Source organism: Prosopis cineraria, unplaced genomic scaffold, assembly GCF_029017545.1.
Source record: "Prosopis cineraria cultivar Desert tree isolate PC_DT_omini unplaced genomic scaffold, ASM2901754v1 PC237, whole genome shotgun sequence".
NCBI classification, from domain to species: Eukaryota; Viridiplantae; Streptophyta; class Magnoliopsida; order Fabales; family Fabaceae; genus Prosopis; species Prosopis cineraria.
Window position 1 is genome coordinate 5,183 of NW_026555564.1, and position 26,103 is coordinate 31,285.

The window sequence follows — 26,103 nt, forward strand, 5'->3', positions numbered from 1 at the left end:
TAATTCAACTCCATCTAAGCCATTGAACTATGAATCATTGCTTTTACAAATCCAAAAACTAGTTCAATTTCACGACCATTGACTCGTAATTCTATTAACAAGGGAGGATTTTGTACGCTTCAAAATTACGAGTGATCATGTAGGTTTCTAATATTCTTAGGAGATCCATGCAACATCCATCTTCCCCGCTGGTCCAAAAAAAAAAAAAATCATTTTCCCCAAATAGACCTCGTTTCCCTCCACTACAGTTTCTCCATTACACCTTCGCTAAAAATTTGAACAATTCAGATCAAATTTTAACAGTACAAATTAATCTGTGCTTTAGAAACCTATCAAATCTAAATTTGACAGTCCGAATTTGTAGTGTTCTCCCCACTGCAGTGGAAAGAAGCCACTTCTCTAGGGTATAGTGTGTTTAAGAGGACCTTCATGGTTTTACAAACACCCAATACAAATTCCAAACATACTTGTTCAAACTCGGAACACAAACAAGCCTGTACCTTAAATACTATTTTCCCAGCAAACGCCCATGATCAAATATAAGAGTCCATAATGATGGATGCAGCTACACAACGAAGCTGTATAAGATTACACATCTGAAGCATCTGCATAGAACTGATCCTCATTGAGTTGGCATCTCATTTTTAGGAAGAACAGTTTCCTCTGAGAATATGAATCTCTCAGTGGCACCAAACAACTTGGCCAACTGCATAATTACACTCTGTGACGAAGAATCTGAAGGCAGGACAGGTGTTGGAAGAGATGGGACACATAATGGAAGGAATTCCTTCTTATTGTTGATCGGGGCATATAGTGTTAGCACTCTCTGGCAAAAGAGGAATCTGCTCCAAATAGAAAGTGAAATAAAAAATTAACTAAGACACTTGACAAAAATTCATATAATCTCTCTCAAGGGTAAACTAATAGCCAGTTTGTTTTAAGATTTTTTTTTTTTTTAAAAAGTGATTTAATTGGACTAAACATGAGAAAGTTGTTATGCGAATTTAAACTAAACACATGAGGGATGTGTTGGGGGAAAAAAATATTATTTTGATAAGCTATTTGTAATAACTTATCAAAAGAACTAAAAATGGATAATTTTTTTTCCAACAAAACCTTCATGATTAGTTTAATTGCTCCGAACAACTCGAGCGTTAAACTTAACCAACAACAACAACAACAACAACAAGCCTTTATCCCACTAGGTGGAGTCGGCTATATGGATTGCAAGACGCCATTGTGCTCTATCATTTATCAAGCTTTTAGGAATATTATTAATTAAGAGATCGCGTTCAACAACTTCCAAGAGTGTTCTCTTAGGCCTTCCTCTACCTCTCTTAATTGGACTCAAAGTTATATGTTCCACTCTTCTCATTGGTGCCTCCCTTGGTCTTCTTTGTACATGCCCAAACCATCTTAACCGATTTTCTACCATTTTTTCCTCAATAGGTGCCACCCTCACTTTTTCACGTACGTGCTCATTTCGAATTTTATCTTTACGTGTATGTCCGCACATCCATCGTAACATTCTCATCTCTGCTACTCTAACTTTATGCTCTTGCTGTCCCGTTAGAGCCCAACATTCACTACTATATAACATTGCCGGTCTGATAGCAGTGCGATAAAACTTTCCTTTGAGTTTATTAGGCACCTTACGGTCACAAATAATTCCTTTAACTTTTCTCTAATTAAACCACCCAGCTTGAATTCTATGTGAAATATCTCCATTGATTTCGCCATCATTTTGAATAATGGCTCCCAAATATCTAAACTTTTTCACTTGAGGTATAATTTGATCTCCCAATTTCACTTCCAAATTATTGTCGAATAGTCCTTTACCAAATTTACAATATAAATATTCCGTCTTACTTCTACTCAGACGAAAACCTTTCGACTCCAATGTCCTCCTCCATAACTCAAGTTTGCAATTAACCTCTTCTCTTGTCTCTGCTGGGACTACGCGCCAGGTAGGGTTAAACTTAACCAAAATAACTTTTTTCTTTAATTTTCAACAAACTGGTCCTAAATCTTCTAGCAGGATTTGAAGTGTTTAAACTTCATGTTACGAAACACAGCATTTTAGTCTTGAAATTAAAAAATAGATTAGCAAGTAAGGAGCCAAATAAGTTTTCCGTCAGAATTGCAACATTGGGTCATTCATGAGCAAACTTGAGATTCCAGTAATTAGTTATTTGCTGCTTGAAAATATGAAAAATTGAAAATCATACAATTTGCTATTTATGGAATGTATTCCAGCAATTTATCTGCGATTCTGTTTACCTTCTGATTCCTCTAGTGATTCATATAGCTTAAAACCAAATAGGATTTCAAATTACAAATTGATATGTGGGAATATGGGAATTAGAAATAAAAAGGGGTAATTAGGGAAATTAGGGATAAAAGGGTAATCCGAGTATTTGGGTATATTCTATATAAATAGAGTATCTAGGGTACAGTGGAGGGTGTGAATGAAATCAGCCTCTCTTTTCGTCTATATTTCTCTTCTTCCTCTATCAAGGTATCAAAGCCATCTCTCCAGCCATGTCTCCGTTGGAGACGCGGTCCTCGATTGAACGCGTTGGCAACTTGGAACACCACTTGGAAATGCAATCCTCATTACTTCAAAGTACTCAACAGGTTCTAGACTAACACACTAACGATATATCTGAGATTAAAACAACCTTATCTCAGTTTATGAAGGAGATTTCTAATAAGCTTACTATGCTAGCAAATCAACCATTGCATTCCCTTCCACTTCAAGTCGGTGAACCCTCCTAGCCACCTTCCCAAGCACCCTCTGTCGCTCTCCCTCGACCTACAACCTCTGTCCCTCCACCCCCAATAGCAATCCCACCACCACCCCCTATCTCTCGACCAGCAACCCCTTCTGCCTCAACACCCGCTCCCCCATTTTCACACCACCACCTCAATTTGGGTCCTTCCAAGGTCTCCTTCCCACACCACCCAACTCATACTCTGTTCCTACCAAGAGTAACAGAGTTGCATTCCCCAAATTTGATAGCAATGATTTCTGAGGATGGGCTTACCGCTGTCGCCTATTTTTTTGACACGGATAGAACACCGGTTGACCAACGTATTCGTCTTCTTAGCATCCACTTGGAGAAACATGCCCTGCATTAGCACTTGGCCTTCACTAAATAGAGGCATTTGGATGAGATATCTTGGAAAGAATACTTTCACGAAATGGAAACCAAATTTGGGGATATAAAAGATGAAGACCCCATGATTGCGATAAAGTAACTGCAGATGCAAGACTCTGTTGAATAATATGAGGAGAAATTTGATGAGTTGCTTACTAAAGTTGACTTGTCAGAGGCAACAGCCATGAATTGCTTCATCGGAGGCTTGTGCAATGACGTGCAACAGGGCGTCCTTAGTCTCCAACCAACAACACTGGCCAGTGCAATGAAGATGGCTAGATGACAACTTGCTGCCATTAAAGCGATTCATGACCACGCTCCGTCTTCTACGCCGCCAACTCACATGCCTTCCTCTGGGTTCTCTTCGTTCTACTCATCTGGGTCTTCTCGTTTGCCTTCTCCATTATGATAAGGTTCCAGGTCCCACTAATGACCCAGTTACTAAGCCTATATCCACCACGAGCCCATTAGCAGATAAGTTCAAACAGACCCCATCCTTCAGCACCTCTAGTTCGGCATCCTCTAGGCCCTCAAAACAACTTTCAAAAAGTGAAATGGACGATCGAAGGCATAAGGGCTTGTGTTAATAGTGTGGCGACAAATACAATAGTGCACACCATTGCCAAGATTCACAGGTCTTTTCCTTAATTGTTGAAGACAGAGCAGAGATATTTGCAAACACTCAAGAGGAGATGGCACTAGAACAAGTCGTATATTAGACATAGGTTTTAACTTTTCATCTTTGTACTAATCCTTGAGGACAAGTATCTCTTTTAGGGGGGAGTATATTGATATGTGGGAATATGGGAATTAGAAATAAAAAGGGATAATTAGAGAAATTAGGGATAAAAGGGTAATCTGGGTATTTGGGTATATTCTATATAAATAGAGTACTTAGAGTACAGTGGAGGGTGTGAATGAAATCAGCCTCTCTTTTCATCTATATTTCTCTTCTTCCTCTATCACAAATCATTATTACTTGATCTCAAACACTAGATAGTTCAGGTGCTACTTCCTGAATTGCTAGCAAAAAATCTTAGAGGAGAAAGCAAATCTTTTGGCCAAGCGATGAAGCCAAATACTTCAAGATATAGATGAGCATGGCTGTCCAGGGATCTGGAGATGCTTAATATCAATGTCAAGCAGCTCTAAGTGCAGAAGTGATCAACGATGAGGCTTTTATCCCTCGAAGTGATCAACGATGATGTCCAGAAGTTTTGTAAACAGATCCAGAAGTAGGATTTTCAGTTAGAAGAGGTTTCCAACTGACTAAAGACGTAGCTTGGCATGAGAATGAAGAGAAGTTAGCAAAACAGTAAGCTCTTTCACTCTCCAAACCACAAATCAATCATCAATCAACTGACATTAATCATGAAGTACAATGAATAGTGACCAGCATAATAAGAAGATTATGCTTATAGTTAAAAAAAAAAAAAAAGGAGCTCAACAAAGCATTTATTCCAAACAATAAACAATACTTTGTCAAAAATAATGCAGTTCAACAGCGTTCATTCCCAAAACAAATAAAAATAAGAGGAAACATAAGGAAGGCCTTTCATACCTTAAAAGAAGTCGCCTTATGAAGGGATCACCTAAAATCTGTCCCCAAACAGGATTAAGCATGTCTCTTGTTGCCAAAGCCAGTCCCCAGTCGTTTAATAATGATGAAAGCAGCTTCTCAGCTTTGTTGTATGTGTCCTGACAAGGAAATTCAACTCCATAAGAGACCCCCCAAGAGGAGAAATTTCCCACCTCCGAAAATAGTAAAATGAAAAAAATGAGGTCATTTTTTAAGCACCATATCAATATCATTGCCTGAAAGACCAAGCAGCAGACAGAAAGCTTGCAGTGGAGCTGTCAGAAACATGGTGAACAGGCTCCCATGTATATATCGTGACCAATCAGCAGAAGCAATTGGGGGTAAACAACTAGGAGAAAGGAGCATAGCAACTGACTCTCCTTTCTCTTTTCCAGCTATGGCCTGCATTTGATTCTGACCAATCAATTTTCAAATGTTCTAAATGAATCCAACTTGATATTAGGATGAGAAGGAAACGATCATGATATATGAACACTTGACGTAGAGACCTAGCCCCCAATGCAATGTTTCTTCTATTAATCCAGCTTATTTGAATGAGAAAGAACATACAATTATGATTTATGAACACTATACCTAGCCCCCAATTCGATGTTTCTTCTATTCAAGACTATTTTCAAAAGTACTTAAGACTTCACCTAGACAAGCAATTTTACCTTTCCCATTGCCTCTGATTGAAGACCGTCAAAACTTCATGTATGCAATAAAATATCCGCATGGTAACAGACCCAAAATCAGTGATGATAGTGTGTTGCAATTTAACGTCGACATAATTAATTTTATAACTCTTTACAGGGTTTAAACCAGTGCCATCATGTATTCCACATCAAGCTTATAATGAATATATAAATTATGTTTTTAAAATCATGTCTCACCCCTTTATGCACAATGCTTTAATCAATACATGGATAGTGTAAGTGTGTAAAATCACCATGTCCCCTACATCCCACCTAATTTATGCGTAAAGCTAGCGTTTCTACACCAGCACATGTCATAGTCCCAAAGTTCATTATGCATACTAAAATAGAGGTAATTCTTGCCTTGAATGCCTCACTGCTTTCACTGTCAATGACTAATAGAAGCGGTCTTCTTGTAAATGGTAGAAAGTCAGATGGATAAATGGAGTTTAATCCTGAAAAGCAATCAAGTTAAATAACATTCTATTAAGATGTGACAAAATGACAGCTAAACTGAATGAAGGTTAAATAAAAGGCAATGATCAATTGATCCATTCTGTCTCAAACAATTTCCTAATTTCCAGTTCTAGTTGTTACAGTTGTTGGATCTTTGAGTTTTGGGTCTTCTCTCCAACCTTCCTCAACTTATTTCAACATCAGGAAGAATGATCATATGCTCTATCCTATATATTCCAGAAAACAGTTTCCAAAAAGCCAAACACATGGTCACAATGAGACCCGTTAAGAGCTTCTGCATGGATACAACATAAAAACTACATGAAACAATTTAGCAATTCATTGCAAAGAATTACTCCATGACGAGCCCCAGTCAATAAATGGGTCAAGTTCAAAGAAGAAATAAGCCCTGGGGCCAGGAATGCTACTGAAGGTAAAAGGGACAGCAGGCATATTGGAAGGGTTCAAGCACCCGAAAAGGAGAAGAGTGGGATAAGGGATTCCAATATCTAGGGTTCTGTGCCCTAGGTGATGCAAGCAACTGGTAAGGTGACAGAGAGTCCTTACCTCTCAAAAGTCAGTAAGTGTTTCCCCTGCCTTTTCCTCTATGTGCATGTCATCATGTGCCAATGCATAAAGAAAGAAAATTGTGTTATTGCAATGCATGGTGGTGTATGGGATGTCTCTTAGAGCTCTGGTCAATAGCCAATTGATACGTAGGAATATGGGAGTTAGCAATAAAAAGGGATAATTAGGGAAATTAGGGATAAAAGGGTAATCTGGGTATTTGGGTATATTCTATATAAATAGAGTATCTAGGGTACAGTGGAGGGTGTGAATGAAATCAGCCCCTCTTTTCGTCTATATTTCTCTTCTTCCTCTATCAAGGTATCAGAGCCATCTCTTTGGCCATGTCTCCGCCAGAGATGCGGTCCTTGACTGAACGCGTTGGCGACTTGAAACACCGATTGGAAATGCAATCCTCATTACTTCAAAGTACTCAACAGGTTTTAGACCAACACACTAACGATATATCTGAGATTAAAGCTACCTTATCTCAGTTTATGAAGGAGATTTCTAATAAGCTTACTATGCTAGCCAATCAACCATTGCCTTACCCTCCACTTCAAGTCGGTGAACCCACCTTCCCAAGCACCCTCCGTCGCTCTCCCTTGACCTACAACCTCTGTCCCTTCGCCCCTAATAGCAATCCCACCACTACCCCCTTTCTCTCAACCAGCGACCCCTTCTGCCTCAGCACCCGCTCCCCCCATTTTCACACCACCACCTCAATTCAGGTCCTTCTAAGGTCTCCTTCCCACACCACCCAACTCATACTCTGTTCCTACCAAGAGTAGCAGAGTCGCGTTCCCCAAATTTGATGGCACTGATTTCCGAGGATGGGCTTACCGCTATCACCTATTTTTTGACGTGGATGGAATGCCCGTTGACCAGCATATTCGTCTTCTTAGCATCCACTTGGAGAAACATGCCCTGCATTAGCACTTGGCCTTCACTAAACAGAGGCATTTGGACGAGATATCTTGGGAAGAATACATCCGCGAAATGGAAACCAAATTTAAGGACATAAAAGATGAAAACCCCATGATTGCAATAAAGAAACTGCAGATGCAAGACTCTGTCGAAGAATATGAGGAGAAATTCGATGAGTTGCTTATTGAAGTTGACTTATCAAAGGCAGCAGCCATGAATTGCTTCATTAGAGGCTTGCGCAACGATGTGCAACAGGGCGTCCTTAGTCTCCAACCAACAACACTGGCCAGTGCAATGAAGATGGCCAGAGGACAACTTGCTGCCATTAAAGCGATTCATGACCACGCTCCGTCTTCTACGCCACCGATTCACAAGCCTTCCTCCGGGTTCCCTTCATTCTACTCATCTGGGTCTTCTCGTTTTCCTTCTCCATTATTATCGGATTCTAGGCCTGACTCGGTTACTAAACCCATATCCATTAATGACCCAGTTACTAAGCCCATATCCACCACGAGCCCATTAACAGATAAGTTTAAACAGACCCAATCCTTCAGCACCTCTAGTTCGGCATCCTCTAGGCCCTCAAAACAACTTTCAAAGAGTGACATGGACGATCGAAGGCGTAAGGGCTTGTGTTATTGGTGTGACGACAAATACAGCAGTGCACACCATTGCCAAGATTCACAGGTCTTTTCCTTAATTGTTGAAGACAGAGCAGAGATATTTGCAGATGCTCAAGAGGAGATGGCACCAGAACAAGTCGTATATTAGATATAGGCTTTAACTTTTCATCTTTGTACTGATCCTTAAGGGCAAGGATCTCTTTTAGAGGGGAGTATATTGATACGTGGGAATATGGGAGTTAGCAATAAAAAGGGATAATTAGGGATAAAAGGGTAATCTGGGTATTTGGGTATATTCTATATAAATAGAGTATCTAGGGTACAGTGGAGGGTGTGAATGAAATCAGCCTCTCTTTTCGTCTATATTTCTCTTCTTCCTCTATCACCAATGATTCAACTCATCAACATCACCAAGGATGGTTTGTGAAGGGTGTGCTATAAGATGGCATACAATGATTGGAATGACATACGGCCATTAGAGTAGGAGAATGAACAAAAATGTGAAGGGTGACTGATAACGAATTGCTACTTCCATGAGGCTTCTGATATATAATGGTAATAAAAGAGAGATACTAAGATAGTTAGTTATAGTTAACTGGCACTAAGGTCTATAAATAGGAATTAAGAGTTGTACTACAGCAGAGCTTGAAACTTAAAACAATTGCACTATTCAGTCTAATTGCCCTCTATTTCACTCATCTCTCTTTCTTTGCTTCTTCTATCTCTGCCCTCCGTCCCTTCCTACCTCCTCTCTCTCTCTCTCTCTCCTCAATTACATTTCCATATAGTGGTATTAAAGCCAGGTTACCCTCAGCCATGGGGCCCATTTCATTTCAAAGTTTTGATGATAGCTGAAGGTGGCTTAGGTGATGTGGGAGTGTCAAAGAATCCAATTTAGCCACACCAGTCATTTATGTTATGAGTCTCAAGCCAGAAATTGCAGAATCAATGCATCTCTTCAAGCTAGTCCTTGAATGAAGCAAATCTTGCTTGGCTCCAAGAAATCTGTTGGATGTTTATAATTCTGGTAGAAAGAGAAAGAGATGAAAGAGAGAGAGGAGGGGAGAGAGGAAGACGAAGAGAAGAAGAGAGAAAGAAACAGGAACAGAGAGGTTTAGAGAAATTTTAAACAGTATGCTGAATGTTCTTGCTCCAGGGAATCATAATCTGATGTACATAGTAGGTAGTCTTATTTATAATCTCCTATTCCTACCCATTCCCTTTAACGGCTACTTAACAGCCACTAACTAACCTTTAACTAACTTTTATTTCATATTATAATTTCATATCAATACCCCTTCCTAGGAGACCCTGGCCCTCAAGGCTCAAGTACAGCAAAATCCTAAGGCACAAATTTCAAAACCAGAAAGAACTTGTGTTTTTCATGTCCGGAAAAATCTTCTTGAACAATAAAAAGATGACAATCTGAGCCTTTTGACTTGAACCATTCACTGCAAAATAATCTTAGCCCATGCTACTACATTTTCGTCCATTTTCTTCTTCTTTCTTACTTTAAGTAACCAATACCATTCTTGCAAGTCCCACCATAAGACAATCATATATGCCCTTGACTTTTTCATACACATAACAGCTGTAACACACTCTCAAGCAAGATATTCACATGTGGAACAGTCATTATTCCTTCTCTTTCTTCCTAACATCTGACCAAAAGTCCTTGCCCATTGGAAATCCCAGCTCGTGAAGAAATCTGAAGTATGACAAGCATCGAGACCATGCATCTCAACCCTTGGCCTCCTATAGGCAAAATGAACAGAACCCAACAATGGATGAGAAACAGAACCCAATACCAAGGAATAAGTAGAGTCCAGTGATGCAGAAAGATAAACCAGTGGCAAGAAAGAAATAGAAACTAGCATCAAAGAAGAAATTGAGATAGAAGGTGACAGAAAAACTGAAGACAACAATGAAGCTGATGGAATCAAATCATAAGGGACCCACAGTGACGGGGTTTTTGCAACACGACAGCCTTGTTTTTCAATTCTCCCCGGGCAACTCAACCCATAACAATTTCAAGGTGCAAAGGCTGAACGGCAGCAACAACTATTCCATTTGAAGCACACAACGTTGGTTTTCTTTGGGTCTTCTTGGAATCATCTTGCTTCGCTTCAAGAACATACCAAAGATCCTTCTTGAAATAATTGCCATCATGAACAAAGGTCATTGCACTCGATTGCACGTTTCTTGGAAGGAGACTGAACAAGACCCCTCATCTTTTTGAGGGGCAGAAGGTTCTTTCTCATCATTGAAAGTTATTGGGCCTGTTGGAGAGGTGAGCAAACCAAATCCACCATCTTCAACAACATTCTTGGCATCTTGTTGAATTATTGATGCCCAGTGTACTGTTTCGCACTGCTCTAGAATTGACAGCAGAGGAAACCCACCTTCTTGATTGGCAGAAACATCTTGAGTAGCTTCCACGCTGAACTTTTCCTTTCGTGACATTTCTTGTAACTCTGCCACGTCTTCCCTCACAGATGGTAGAGTTTATAGAGTTTCTTGCAGATGGCCTATTATAAAGTCGCTACATGTATATGATGCCAAGGGAAGCTTGCTCTGATATCATTGTTGGATGTTGATAATTCTGATAGACCGAGAAAGAGAGGGGAGCGAGGAAGAAGAGAAATAGAAAATAGGATCAGACAGAAGAGTAGAGAGGTTTAGAGAAATTCTAAATGTTATGCTGTGTGTTCTTATCCCAGGGAATCATAATCTGATTTACACAGTAGGTAGTCTTATTTAGAATCTCCTATTCCTACCCATTCCCTTTACAGCTACTTAACAGCCACTAACCAACCTTTAACTTTTATTTATTATTATAATTATAATATCATATCAAAATCATCTTGAAGAAGAAAGGGAATAAACCATCAATGCACGATGCCTTGCATAATTCCCTGAATGCCAGAGTCTAGCAGGCATGCCAAGAAGAGTATGGGGGTCAATAAAAAATCCAAGAGTCAATGTGTTCTTGAAGATGACCAAAGAAATCCCACTGAGGACCATCACAGCGCACTATATCACTTCTGTTAATCATGAGTTAAAAGTCAACGGTGCAAGAAGCCTTTGTTTATGGCTACCACAACCTTTATTTGAAGACCCAAACCCTTTGCCAATCTTTGTTCAACTTTACGCAACAACGCCTTACTTCCATCAGATGCAATAGGAGACGAGTTTCTTAGGAAGGTTCAACAAAGCATGGTCTTCATGTAACAGAATCTCTGTTGTTGTGGGTCACTTGTGTTAGTGGATTTTTATCATTGTGTATCCTTCTTTTCTTGCCGCCATCTACTCATGCTTTTCTACCTATGTCTTCCTCTAATTTTTTTATTGTCATCTGTCTCTCCTTGAGTTAAACTTGGTCCATGTTTTTCAATTCCCTTTGTTTTTGTTTCCCTGCTGCTATTTGCAGAAGTTGAAACGCATGATTGAGTGGTGGGTGTGTGGTAGAATGGATTGATTGCTTATCATGTCCTAAATTTCTTCACAAGCATGGGTTTTCAGCAAATGGGGGCATATGGACATGTATCAGGTAGGAAAAAGAAGTACTGAACATGTGGGTCTCTATCTAGGTTGGATGTTCCAGCTGTTGTGCATGTCGAAAAGTCAATGGCACAACTGGTTTTCTTATGGTGGCATCAGCAGAAATGGTACTAGCTTCTTAAAGTAAGGAGGAGGAAGAAAAAGAAATGAAGATGTAGTAGCATGGGCCCAAGGTCATTTTGCAGTGGATCAATTTATGGTTCCAAGTCTAAAAAAACTCAGACAGTCATCTCTTCACTATTCAAGAGAATTTTTCTAGATTTTAAAGCCAAAGTTCCCCTTTTTAGTTTCAGATTTGTTTGCTACCTTAATTGTACTTGACCTTGGGGGCAAGGGTCTCTTGGGAGGGGGGCAGTGATATATAATTGTAATAAAAGGGAGAGAGTTAGTTTTAGTTCATGGACATTTAGGTCCATAAATAGGAATTAAGAGTTGTATCACAGTAGTTTGACTGTTAATACAATTGCATCATTCAGTCTTATTTCTGTTTCGCTCATCTCTTCTTTCTTTCCCTGCTTCTTCCATCTCTCCTCTTCCTCTCTCCTCTCTTTCTCCCTTCTCTCTCTTTCCCACCTTACAATTCCATAACAGCTTCTTACTTTTTGGGGAAGATACTAGCCCAGACGTGCTTATAACTACAAAATAACATCTCTGACAATTACATAATCATATCTAACTAATCAAAGCACAAGCCAGCCTAATCTTAAACAATCTATTGGCACTCAACGCAAATGAAATAAACACTAAAATCAACATCAAACTAAAGCCAAATTATTCAATCTCCATGACTTGAACCTTAGATTTCTTGGTTCTTTCTTTCTTTTGGTTAACCCTATATGACCAACAATTAGAAAGCAACTGTGGTTCCCAATCAGGGGGGAAAATAAAAACCCTTTCATCTCATATACGTTTAAACATAATTCAAGCGTATTTCCATGTATTAGAAAGAGTGTGAGATAGTGAACCTTCCATTTAAAGCTGTTTTAGAAAGATGCCTTGATCTTGCATATTATCTTCAAATATTACTTTCTATGAAAACAAGAAAATAAAAATAAAGAAAAAGGAAGGATGCAGAAATAGTTTATCAAAGATTTAAGTAGAGGATAGCTGAATGAGAAAATATCCATCGAACAGTAACAACTGTCACTGACTACTGAGAGTACAATGCCCTTTTGGCACTTTACATCAAAATTTCAGATTAAACTATGTTAGAGTTTATAGTGGAATGTCACATAAAACAATTTATCTAACAACTTGATCACAAATTTGAGCTAAATATTATCCCATAAAACTCATAAGAGCACATATATACACAATAACAAATGCAAGGACAAAAAAAAAAAAAAACAATGAAGTAGAGCATACATAGCAGAACCAGGCAGTACAAGAACGGAAGTCTACCAAGATATTCTCTAAGATGTACCTCCATCTCCACGCGGGCCAAACTGTAAGCAACCAGATTCATTGTCCACAGCACCAAAAGATCCTGCGTCGAAAGTATAAAATAGTGTCCACCTTTTGCTCAAGCAATTTGAAAGCATAAGAGGTAAGAAATCCTATGCTTCACAGGCTCTCATTTGTTTACGAAATAATTAATCACCAAAACCCTTGGTGATGGACTCACACCAGCATTAAGAAAGAGAAAATATCAAGCTGTCCCAACAGTATGGTATAATCATGATGGCACTGATAGTAATATTTTAAATATCCTAACATCTATTTTTTATAGGGGGAAAAGGCTGTTATATAGTTGATCTTATATTTCAGTACTATAGGTAATTTAATAACTTTCAATTTTATATTTCCTAGTCCTTCACCAGCAATTTATCAAATGTCCAGATGAGGCTCAGAACCTCTGGCCCATTTATTTGTCCGCTGTTTAGTAGCATGTTACCTTTGAAATAAATTCTTTGGCATTTTGGCAAAAGCTAGAGCTGACTTGCTATTTTGAAAAAGTTTCTCCCAATCTGATTTATGGACTTCAGCGATAAGCCAGGAAACAATATTGTGGGAATTTGCAGTTTAAGGAAATCAATGGTTTGCTTAACTGCAGAGGAATGCCCACATCTACAAGGGCATATCCTCACCTTTAAATCTGTTATGAGATAATTATGTGACACGGTTTCTCTTTGGTTCTTTGCACATGGGATTTTAAGGAAAACACTATTTCCTCTGCAAAGGGACCAGGATGAGTTTTACACTACCAAGTTTGATAGAAATTTTGTTAATTGGTTCAATTTTTGAGCTTTTTCTTGTATAGTAGGTTATTGGTAGCTTTAGCTTATCATCCAACAAGATGTACTCCTCTTTCTGATAAAATTACTTCAACCATCCCCCAAAGAAATTTCTTTTTCTATATTGCAGTTCACTTTAAAGTCCTGGTTTCCCATACAGGAATGGTTGGAAGCTGGGGGAGGAAGGGGTAAGGAACAAATGTAAAAGTAAAAGTGAAGGAAAGAGATAAGAGGGAAAAATGATGCTTTTTCCTTCCCTTTGCTTGGTTGTTAAAATAGACAAAGAAAAGTATTAGAGGCAAGAAAATTCATTAACTCCTTGTCCCTTCCTTTCCCTTTTCTTTCCCCACTTTTGTTACCTTCACAACTTCCAACCATAATGATATGAGAAACCCAGACGCCAAAACAAAAGATAAAACAAATAAAATTTAGTTGATTTTCTTACGTGATGATTACTTTTCTTAACATAAAAAAGGATTAACATAAGGAATACAGCAACAACAACAACAAGCCTTATCCCACTAGGTGGGATCGTTAATGTAGGGAATAATAGCCAATAAATTATTTTCTCATCATAAACCATCCAAAGTGGATGAACTACAAACCATGAATGTTAGAGGGCTTTGAAGGATGGTTTGAAAACTCCCACTTCCCCTCAATCTTTATATGAAACTCCCAAACAAGGAGAAATTTCCAACAAAACCCTCCCTTTAACTCCACTACGCTTCATTTGAACTTAATTTATAATTAATGGGTACTACGTAATTATCTTAAACTAATTATAGAATATCATTTTTTATATAGGTATAAATATAAATTTAACTCATGATGCTCTGTCATGCTCACCCTAAGTTTTTAAAAAATTGCAGTATCCCTGTATTGCACCATTTTTGGATACCACAAACACACTTATGCCCCTGCATCAAAGCAGACCGTCAAGAAACTTCAGTTCACAATTTTTCTACCTTTGCTTCACCCTAGAAACCCAAATTTTCAAGCTACTAAACACTAATCCCTTATTTTCTGATTTAATTAAGCTATTTAGAGAAAGAACTAAGAATGATTTTGATTTATAATGTCAGATGCACCCAGATGTAAAAACCCATTAGTCTTGAAGTATGTACAGAGCACAGTCCACCTAAATCTTGGGCTGAAAGCTTAACTACAGTGAGAGAATACTGGACTAAACTTGTATACTCCTGCTCAGAAAGATTCCAATATCATGTAAGGAACAAACCATCTTAAAAGCTTTAGCTGTTAGAATAATATCAAAATTAGATACTATCCTTGTATGGGAGAGATGTTTAACTTTAAAGTTTGTCGAAGAATGTACTCATCTTTTTATTATTTAAATCACATGAAAATATGTGCAGAGATATTAAAGGTATAAAAACAAAGTTGCACAGAACCCCGTGAAATGTGTGACAAAAATTGAAACTACAAAAAATGATGCATGATCCCAATAAGAGGCACCAGCAGAACAACAAAAGAGCAAATACCTGAAGCTGACAAATATATTAGGAGAACACCATCAGGAGGAAGCTCCTCACAAATTGTGGCTAGAACCTGACCATAAGAAGCAAAACAGTCTAAAATTGTGATTACTTGAGAAACAAAGGAAATGGGAGATTTAATCATGAATACACCGGTATAAAGCATTCCTTATGTTAATTGCAAAGCAAGAATGGTCAAAACCATAACATTTTTCTCTTAATAGAAAAGAAAATTTACTAAGGAATAGCAGAGTTACAAAATGAGAGAATAAAATCTTAGAAACAAGCACAATAATCAATCAAGACTAGAACAAATTGCATAGAAGCAGCAATCCTCTTTGGCGAGGCCACATTCTTAAAAAGAAGATGAGTAGGATACTGAAATGAGGACATGAACACTATCCTTTCCTACAACAACTCCAAAGGCATATTTGACAGAGTAGAAAGGAATAGAATGTAGTGGAAAATAAAGAGTGGGTGGGTGTGATGACGCATGACACTCTGAGTCCCTACTTGAAAAAAAAAAAATGTAAATCACATAATGGACCATTTTTTTAATACCGTACCCTTTCCCTCCTTTCTTTTCCCTGCAACCAATCAAGGCCAGAGAGAAGAAAGACAAGTATCTCTAGTGCCATATTTTCTAACAACAACATTAGATTTTCTAATTTTTTAAGTTCTAAAAGTAATTTTGAATGCCAATTTACCAACACCAGGACTTCCTACTCAGGCCTAAAACAAATCACCCATCTAACAAGATAACATCTTTGCAATTACTGATAATCTGGGCAGCAATGCTGCTGATTATTTGAGTAGTAACGATCCATATAGGCTTCCAGAACCCAAACAACTCAAAACAGATTAAAGGCGCCTCATGTGAGATTGGTGAGGAAGATCATGCACCAACCTTAAGAAATATGTGGTAATACATCAAAACTGCTACAGGGTAAATAATCTCATTATATTGATAAGAAAGGGGTAAATGAACCAAAAGTTCAACAGTCTTATACATAGGCTTATAGGTTGCAAAATTGTATTATGAATAGAATTCTATCCAAATTAAAACCTGTAACTCCTGACATATGACATAGTAATAACTAGCAACTAATCTTCACAATACCCAGTAAGCTAATTATAGAATATAGATCAATAAATCCAAATAAATAATTAAACCAATATTAAATAATAAAATAAACCAAAACCCTATCTTCCCATACTATTCCCCTCCAAGCCATTGTTATTTGAAAAAAAATTTAGGGGCATGAGTGCCAAGGAATTAACAATAAGGTGTGGTTTATTAGCACATAAAACTGATCAAAACTGCTTAAGTCATCAATTCTCCAGGAGCATGACAGTTTTGCAGATATGAGATGCCAAAGTAGCAGTGAATTAATCTTTTTAGAGGATCATTGTCCAATTACCGCTATAATTACCAATTGAGTTAAATCGTACATCCACATTCAAGTTCAGTGCTTTACTTGAAACCACCTTCCAGATCAAAGACAAGGATGAAAAACTTCCTGGGATTACTCTTGATAGTAATTCTCTAGACAAAAAGATCAAAAAGGGAGGATCATAAAAACAACAACAACAACAACAACAAGTCTTATCCCATTAAGTGGGGTCCGCTACATGAATTGCATAACACCATTTTATTCTATCATCAATCAAGCTTTTAAAAATATTATTGTTAACTAAAAAGTCTCATTCAATAATTTCCATAAGCGTTCTCTTTGATCTTCCTCTACTCCTCTTTACAAAACTCAAGATTATCCATGTCACTCTCCTTATCCCCCCACGGCCTTCTTCATAGTCTGTACACGTCCAAACCATCTCCAATGATTTTTTACTATTTTCCCCTCAATAGAATTATAACTCAAAGTTCCAAAAGATTTATTTCTCAATCAAATAATAATAACAATCTCGCAATTGGCGATAGAATTTTTGTAGTTTACTTTAAGAGATTAACCATGTGATGAATTGACCACTTTGTATTGTTAACAGTTCTAAATGCAAAAATAATCTACCAAGAATTCTTACATTGTAATTCTCCTAAATAAAATCACCAGTTAACCATAACGCTTGAGACCAAATGGTAAAACTTGCTCTCATTAGGAGGAGATCCCTATCAAACTCCATCATTTTATCACATGAAGTTAATTTAACATATAAAAATGCTTTTCTTCAAAAGGCCATAAAAGGGACAAAGACTTGTGACTATTCAATTATACACAACAACAAGTCTTATCTCAATTGGTGGAGTTGACTGTATGAATTGTACAACTTTATTGTGCTCTATCATATATCAAGCATTTAGAAATGTTGTTAATTAAGAGGTCTCGGTCAACAATTTCTATAAGTACTCTCTTTGGCCTTCATCTACCCCTTTTAACAGGGCTCAAAATTATCCATTCCACACTCCTCACTTGTGACTACTCAATTACATATCATGGCAAAATATTAAAATGAAACAACAATTGAAAAGGAAACATAATTTCAACATATTTTTCATACTTACTGCCATATAGTTTGTAAGTGACGGACGATATAACACAGCTTTCCGTGGGTTAGTTGGTAAAGTAGGATCAACAATATCCTGTGAAAAACCAATGCGACTGGCCCCAGGAGGCCCATTCTGACTAAGTTTTGAACTAGATTGGTAAAATGAGCCGCTAGGTTCCCACTCCAAACATTGAAGCATTCTAAATGTGTCAATAGTGAGCTCTGAAAATTTTACCTGCTTAAAAATAAAATGTCAAAAGAAAAGTAGAGAATGAAGGAAAAAATTTACAAAATGTCTCATGGGCAGTGGGGGAAAAAAATTACATCTTTAATTGTAACATTTTTCACAAAAATTCTTCCTAATTATTAGAAGAAGCAAAGAAATCCTAAAGTATATTACCTCATTATGATGGAAGCTGCTCAATAGAGCATCTTGTAATTTTAGATTTCTCTTTGTGATTGCTGGAGCAACATGCAGTAAAGTATCTGGATGAGTGTCCAAAACTAGACTATATCTCAAAGGCCTGATATTCATAAAAGCTGTGTCAGCTTTCAAAAATCTGACAGCTTCTTGAACCACCAGCTTCCATTCTTTAAAGTCACTTTCCTGCCACCAAAAATGTTTGAAGATTATTTCCAATACATCTGCGAATGTATGCTAATTAGAATAGGTTCCATAAAGCAACAGGTTATCATTCTAATTGATTGCCCAACAATTCTGCATTGTGGATGCTCTAAAGATGCATTCTTATGTAATGCTTGTGCAGCTCCATAGCTTAGTTATAAGGTTTATTGACAATAAATTAACCCAATTATCTAAATTGGTAAAATATAAAAGGTTAAGAGTCACTTTTACCTTTGAACATTTCGCTTAGGGTCTAAGAGTGTTCTAAATTCAATTTTTGGTCAATTTTGTTCTTGAACTTTAAAAATTTCACATCTCATTGTCTCGCAATTCACGCATCGCTTGTTGACTATTCTCTACTTAGCTGGACTTGTTTTGTTTACTTTTTTAGGCCACATGGCATCCAAGTGGATGTCCAATCAAAATTAAATAAGGTCACTTTTGGCCTCAAAGTATTCTCTTAGGGACACATAGTATCCTGAACTCAATTTTTTGGGCATTTTCCCCTTAAATGTTGAAAAAAAAAACGTAATCACGAGTGTCCTAACTTGGATGCCAAATGGCCCAAAAAAAGTCAACAAAATGCATCCAGCAAAGCAAATAATAGTCAACAAGTAACGCATAAACAGCATGTTGGATAAGAGCCTAAGTTGCCATAGGCCATATCAAAATTAGACCTATTTTTCCTTATTTAAATAAGATCTGCTATCTGTTATTAATATCTGATTTTATCTCTTATCAGCATCTAATTTGATTTGCCAAGATTATAGGAGAGATATTAGTGATTTGTGTAGATTCTCTTCCTCTCATCTCTTCTATATATGTAAACACTTCTTATGAATAAAATATCAGTACTGTTCTACCCTAATTATAACATGGCATTAGAGCTTTGGTCTGTGATCAATGGCATATAGGCAGCTCTAAAAAACCAACCACGAGTCTTCACCACAAGCGACGGCACAATATCGTTGGCCAACAAAGGCTCACAAGGTACTGGTTTGAACGCACACAGCATGAACTCTCCCTTTAGGACGTCGAGTTCAGGGAACGATTCGTTCTCGCAAGCTGTGATTGTTCATCATCTCAATGGAAACAACACCTCCAATGGTTGCGACATATTTTGATGTAAGAATCGCAAGAAATACCTCACAAAGAGTCCTCCAGCAATTACAGATGCAAAGTTCGAGTCTTGGTGGGCAGAAAACAATATGGTTATAGCCTAGCTCGTGAATTCTATGACTGTCAAGATTGGCAAAAATTACCTATTGGCAACTACAACCAAAGAAATATGGGAATTTGCAAAGCACACCTATTCACTCAAGGAGAACATGGATACCATTTTTCAAGTGAAGCAATTGCTTCGAAATCTCTTGCAAGAAGAGCAATCTGTCACTCAATATTACAGTGCTCTCATGCGGCTATGGCAACGAATTGATATTTAGGAGGTCCATGAATGGACTTGTCAAAAAGATGGGAAGTACTACCAAAAGATTGTTGATCAAGAAAGGTGCTATGAGTTTTTACTTGGACTCAATCACTCCTTTGAGGATGTTCGAGGACGTATAATGGGCATGAGGCCTTTTCCATCACTAGAAGATGCCTTTAACATGCTCAAATGTGAAGAAAGTCGAAAGATTTTGACTCACGGTTGTTCTATGCCTCCTTCTACTTCACCCAAAGGTTCTGCACTTGCTGTCAAAGGAAAAGGGAGATATGAAGGGTAAGAAGTCTAGAAGGTGTGATCGCTGCAATAAAAACGGACACACTCAAGAAACCAGCTGGAAGCTACATGGCAAGCCTCAGAATTTCAAAAAGAAAGGCAAGGGACTGTCAGTAACCTCAACAGAAGCTAAAACTGGGGGATGAAGCACTGAAGAGCTGCTGGTCTTAGGAAAGTTTTGGAGAAACATTTTGCATCTGCTAAAATATGTGAGAATAATACTGCTTCTATGACTATGGCACAAGCAGGTACAGCTTTAACTCAAACTCTTAATAGTATGAAAAAAATCCAACAATATTTCGATCGTCGATTCTGGGGCATCTGATCATGTAACAGGCTCTGGGAATCTGTTTTCTGAATTTAGTGAATTTTCTAAGCATGAGATTGTTGAAGTTGCAAACAGACAATATGCTAAAGTATTGGGAACTAGCACAGTGATAATCTCTGAAATATTGTGTTGAAGCATGTGTTATATGTACCTAAGATTAAGTACAGCTTATTGTCTGTAAAATGTGTGGCATCTCAAACTGTCTGTAAACTGATTTTCAGGACTTGGCCTTGGGGAGGATGATTGACAATACTAAGGAGAGGAATGGGCTCTACCATATCCATGGATCTCCATCAAATAAAAGTTATGGTGTTTTTTCTATTATGTCTCGTGAAGACTTGATGTTAGAGCACTCTAGGTCAGGCCACCCTAGTCCACATTATTTGCAACTTTTATTTCCAAATATAAATAAAAAGTCAATTTCTGACTTTCATTGTGACACTTGCCACTTTGTTAAAAAAGTTCAAAATTCTCATCCATCCCACAAATATACACCAAGTCACCCTTTTGCTCTCATCCACAGTGATGTTTGGGGTCCATCCAAATTTGAAACAAATTCTAAAACAAGATGGTTTGTAACATTTATTGATGATCATTCTCGCTTGGCTTGGGTATTTTGAACAAAGGCATAGAAGTTTTCAATATCTTCAAAAACTTCTATGCCTTTGTTCAAAATCAATTTTAGACCTCCATAAAAATTCTTTGAAGTAACAATGGGAGGGAATATGTGAATCTAAATTTTCAAAATTTTTTGAAAAAAGAAAAGGCAAACATCATCAAACATTTTCTGTTTACTCAACTCAACAAAATGGTGTCTAAAAGAAAAAACAGACATTTACTTGAAGTGGCTAGAGCTATTATGTTTGAAAGTAATGTTCCAATCAAATTTTGGGGGTATACTATTCTTACATCTGCTTATCTTATAAATCGCTTACCCTCCAAAACTTTAAATTTTGCCACACCCTTTCAAAAGTTTTCTAAAAGTTTTCCTAACTCTCCTCTTACTACTAACATCCCTCAAAAGATTTTTGGGCGTACAGCTTTTGTTTATAATGAGGGAGGAGGAAAATTGGATACTAAAGCCATAAAATGCATTTTCTTGGGTTATTCTTCCTGTCAAAAGGGTATAAATGTTTTTCTCCTGTCACCAATAAAGTATCTGTGACCATGAATGTTCACTTCCTTGAAAAACAACCCTATTACTCCAAATCACCCATTAAGGGGGAGACTACTGAGAATAAATTTGAGAATAAATGGCTGATTTGTAATGATCATCATAAATATTCCAAATCTGGACAAAAACAGGATGTTCCCCATATATCACTAGATGACACCTTTGAACATACTGACTCCTTTGATTATACAGCCTTACCTTAATATACTGATGTTTCATCAAGAATCAGTTCAGATCCTCACCAAACAGACTCTAAAAATTCTGGAAATTCCTAAAACAGATCAGATTTTCAGGATATTAATCCTTTTGAACCTCTTAGCTGTTCCTTGATAACCTTGAAACTAGGGTGGAGGAACCTAATCATGCCAGCAAACAGAACCATAACAGAGAAAGAGCTGAACCCATTTCTGCTCTGATGCAAAGCCATGACTCCATGCCTGAGGTGAGTCTTGAAGACCTACAATGGCCTATTACTCTTAGAAAAGGAAAGAGGAGTTGTACCAACATCCCATTGCAAGGTATGTTTCCTATAAGAAACTTTCTCCCCATATGAAGACATTCGTGGCGAATGTTGAACGGGTGAAAATTCCTAATAGCTTTGAAGAAGCTATAACTGATCATAAATGGAAGCAGGCTATAGATGAAGAACTAAGGGCACTTTATAAGAATAAAACTTGGAAGATCACCAACTTGTCAAAGGGAAAATCTATTGTTAGCAGTAAGTGGGTTTTCACTATGAAATTTAACCTTGATGTAAGTATAAACAAATATAAGACAAATTAGTTCCAAGGGGTTTCACTCAAACCTATGGCATGGACTACCAAGAGACCTTCTCCCCTGTAGCCAAACTCAACTCAATTAAGGTCTTATTATCACTTGCTGCTAATCTAGATTGACCACTTCACCAATTGGATGTTAAAAATGTATTTCTAAATGGTAATCTAGATGAGGAAGTATACATGGAGATTCCCCTTGGCTCAAGAAATTCTGAAAACTCTCATAAAGTTTATAGGTTGTACAAATCGATGTATGGATTAAAGCAATCTCCAAGAGCTTGGTTTGACCAATTCTCTCAAGCTATGAAGTCTTGGGGATACAAACAATGCCAAGCAGATCACACGTTGTTTGTCAAACATTGTGGAGAAAAATTAACAGTTCTTATTGTTTATGTGGATGACAACATGTTGACAGGGAACGATGTCGAAGAAATCACTAAACTAGAGGGAAATTTGGCAGCAGAATTTGAGATTAAAGATCTTGGTACATTAAGATACTTCCTGGGAATGGAAGTGGCAAGAACACAAAAGGGGATTAGTGTATCACAATGAAAATACACTCTAAATTTATTAAAGGAAACAGGGATGTTGGGAGCAAGGCCTGCACACACTCCAATGGAAGTAAATCAGAAGTTGACAATTAAACCAAATGGCACAGTAGTAAACAAAGAAAGATACTAGAGGTTAGTGGGAAAACCAATTTATTTGTCCCACACACGACCTGACATATGCTTTCAAGCTAGTGTTGTGAGTCAATTCTCCAGTGCTCCTCAAAAGGAACACATGATAGCAATTGACAAGATTCTTAGATACTTGAAGAAGACTCCTGGACAAGGGCTATTTTTTTTGCAAAGAATGTGATCAGAAACATTGAATTATTCACTGATGTACATTGGGGAGGCTCAAAGAGTGATAGAAGATCAACTACTAGGTATTGTTCCTATGTGTGGGGAAATTTAGTGAGCTAAAGGAGTAAGAAGCAACCGGTAGTGTCAAGAAGTTTAGCAGAATCTGAATACCAAGCCTTATCATTAGGAATACGTGAAGGGATGTGGATCATTCATCTCTTGAAGGAATTGAAGATTGATCTGAATGGTCCGATTAAGGTATGGTGTGATAATATGTCAGCCATAAAGATCGCTAACAACCCTATTCAACATGACCGCATGAAGCGTGTGGAAATTGATAAACACTTCATCAAAGAAAAAATTGAAGCTAAGGTGATAGATCTATCTTACATAACCAGATTGCAGACATTATGACCAAATCCTTAACCCCAAACAAATTTAAAGGACTCAAAAGCAAGCTAGGAATGATTAACATCTATTCGCCAACTTGAGGGGGAGTGTTGGATAAGGGCATAAGGTGCTGTAGGCCCATATCAAGATTAGACCTATTTTTCCTTATTTAAATAAGATCTGCTAACTATTATTAATATCTGATTTTATCTCTTATCAGCATCTGATTTGATTTGCCAAGATTATAAGAGAGATATTAGTGATTTGTGTAGATTCTCTTCCTCTCATCTCTTCTATATGTGTAAACGCTTCTTATGAATAAAATATCAGTGTTATTCTACCCTAATTACAACACAACAAAATAACAAGGCGTCAAATTTTAAAAGTTCAAAGACAAAAATGACCCAAAATCAAGTTCAACAAACCCGCCAACCCTACACAGCAAGTTTGAGAGAAAAAATGACCCTTAACCCCAAATATAAACAGAAGCAAACGTGAAAGAAGCATCTCAGCAAAACCTAACATATATATAGGAAGCAACATAACATGATAGCATATAGGTAAAATCATGCCTTTAATAGTATTTTTATCTACATGTTAATAACAAGGGCAAATTTGCCACAGCTTTTAGCATTCTAGTAAACAAATGTTACCCATACAGTATAAGACAGATATGAACTCTTTAGCAAAAGAATCCTACTTTAGAACTGCATCTTCTACATTATTTCATCGTATTTAGCCAAACTAGATGTTCTTTGACTCATCAAATTAATAAACAGCCCCTATCCAAACAATCTACCTCTAAGATATAAATACATCTTAGAAGAATATTACATCAATTTAGATGGAAACACTTTAGATTTAAAGAGAAGAGTAAAAATCAGCAGATCTTAACAGGAACTTGTAAGAAAGGAAATGCATATGATAGAAGGGCTAATGCAAATTTATATTGCACACAAATTTATCATCACTTACGGTAACTACTTTTGATGCAAACATCCTGTTAACAACAGTGTAGTGATGTACAAATATATTTAAGATCAAGAAGCTAATCTTTCGTAAGAGAGATGACAAATCAAAGATGAGAAACATATATCAACGATCCATTAAATCACACAGAAACGTATGCGCACAGTAGAATTTTACAAACCTGGAATGTTCGCTTACATTCATCAGCTAATAATTTAATCTGATTAACCAATTGCTGCACCATTTCTCTCCGGTTTGAAACCAAACAAACCATCAGGAACCGAGCAAGAAACCTCAATTGTTTGTTTGCAATGTTCACATCCTGAAATAATCCCTCCTTAAAATACTCCCGAGTTAATATAGCTTCATAGAATATATACGACTCAGATAGATAACTCCCATCACTTGTTCTCATGTACTGCCCAAAATATAGTTGCCCAATGCGAGATGCAATTTCACCAATCTCCCATCTCTTAAGCCCAGATTCAACCAGCTTCTGCCGATTCTCCTGTTGAAACTTCCACAACTGTGTGTAAACCTTAAAGACCTTATAAAAGTACGTGTCATACCTAAAAACAAAGCCACTAACATATGTTAAGCCTTTCATAGATGACCAAGCATGAAGACTTCATACAGGACATCTCATTATTTATTATCATAGCAATTTGCTTTTAATCATCAAACTATAGGCAGGCAATGAACAGTGATTTCTGTTCCAACTCAAAACAATAATAATAGCAGCAGCAGCAAAAACGGAATGCCAATAGATCGTTAACTTATGGTTTAATTCTCAAATTGATTATGCCAAAACTCTTAATAGTAGAACAAGTAATAAAAGTTGGCAGTTAAACATGGTAAACAAGAACAAGACAATATTGTAGTCATCCAGAGAGAAAGCACTGAAAATGCAATGTTTTTTTAAAATCCAAGCTACACAATTCGGTTATGCATCCGATTCGAGTAAGAAATCAGAAAATTAATTCAGTCCTATGATAAAAGTACTTCGGTAATCAAGATTGGAAATTTTTTCCAACTGCAAATTTTCCCGGAACTGAGAATAAGCACAAGAAAGATCACACATGAAACAGAAATGGCAACAGAGTGGCATTGAGCAATACCTGGTACGCTGGTAATAAGGCAAATCCCTGATCTTAGAGAACTTCTTGTCAGCTTTATCAACTAGAGTCCAGAACACTTCGCTTACTGGAATGTTGCTGCTACTGGTAGTGCTTTGTTGATGCGACATTTCGAGCTCCGATGGTTACATAACGTGATCCATATTGCGAGAATCTTTAGGTGGTGAAGGCGACAGAAGCGAGGTAAAGAGAAAGCAGACGAGACCCACGGAGTGCTGCGGCGGCCAAAATCACCGGAATGTTAGAACGCGGCCTGTTGGGCTGTTGGTTCGGTGATTTGGGTAAAATCAAAGAATTTGATCGGCGATTAGCCGATTATAAAAGCCGGCCTTGATCAAC

At 37.4% G+C, this 26,103-nt stretch overlaps 1 protein-coding gene across 6 annotated transcripts; it reads right to left on the reverse strand.

Moving 5' to 3' along the window:
* Positions 1-26,064, reverse strand: LOC129296019 (uncharacterized). Of its 6 annotated transcripts, none has more exons than XM_054934618.1 (10): positions 25,747-26,064; positions 24,810-25,197; positions 18,199-18,405; positions 17,815-18,033; positions 15,303-15,369; positions 12,993-13,055; positions 5,799-5,890; positions 4,960-5,142; positions 4,723-4,859; positions 1-842 (listed from the first exon to the last, which is right to left on the reverse strand). In XM_054934618.1, the coding sequence occupies exons 1-10, from the start codon at positions 25,872-25,874 to the stop codon at positions 623-625; spliced, it is 1,704 nt and encodes a 567-aa protein (XP_054790593.1). In that variant the 5' UTR covers positions 25,875-26,064; the 3' UTR covers positions 1-622. The 6 variants fall into 6 exon arrangements, with proteins under 6 accessions (XP_054790593.1, XP_054790592.1, XP_054790591.1 ...); XM_054934617.1 differs by having other exon boundaries at positions 4,960-5,154; XM_054934616.1 differs by having other exon boundaries at positions 24,810-25,212.
* Between the last annotated feature and the right edge of the window lie 39 nt (positions 26,065-26,103).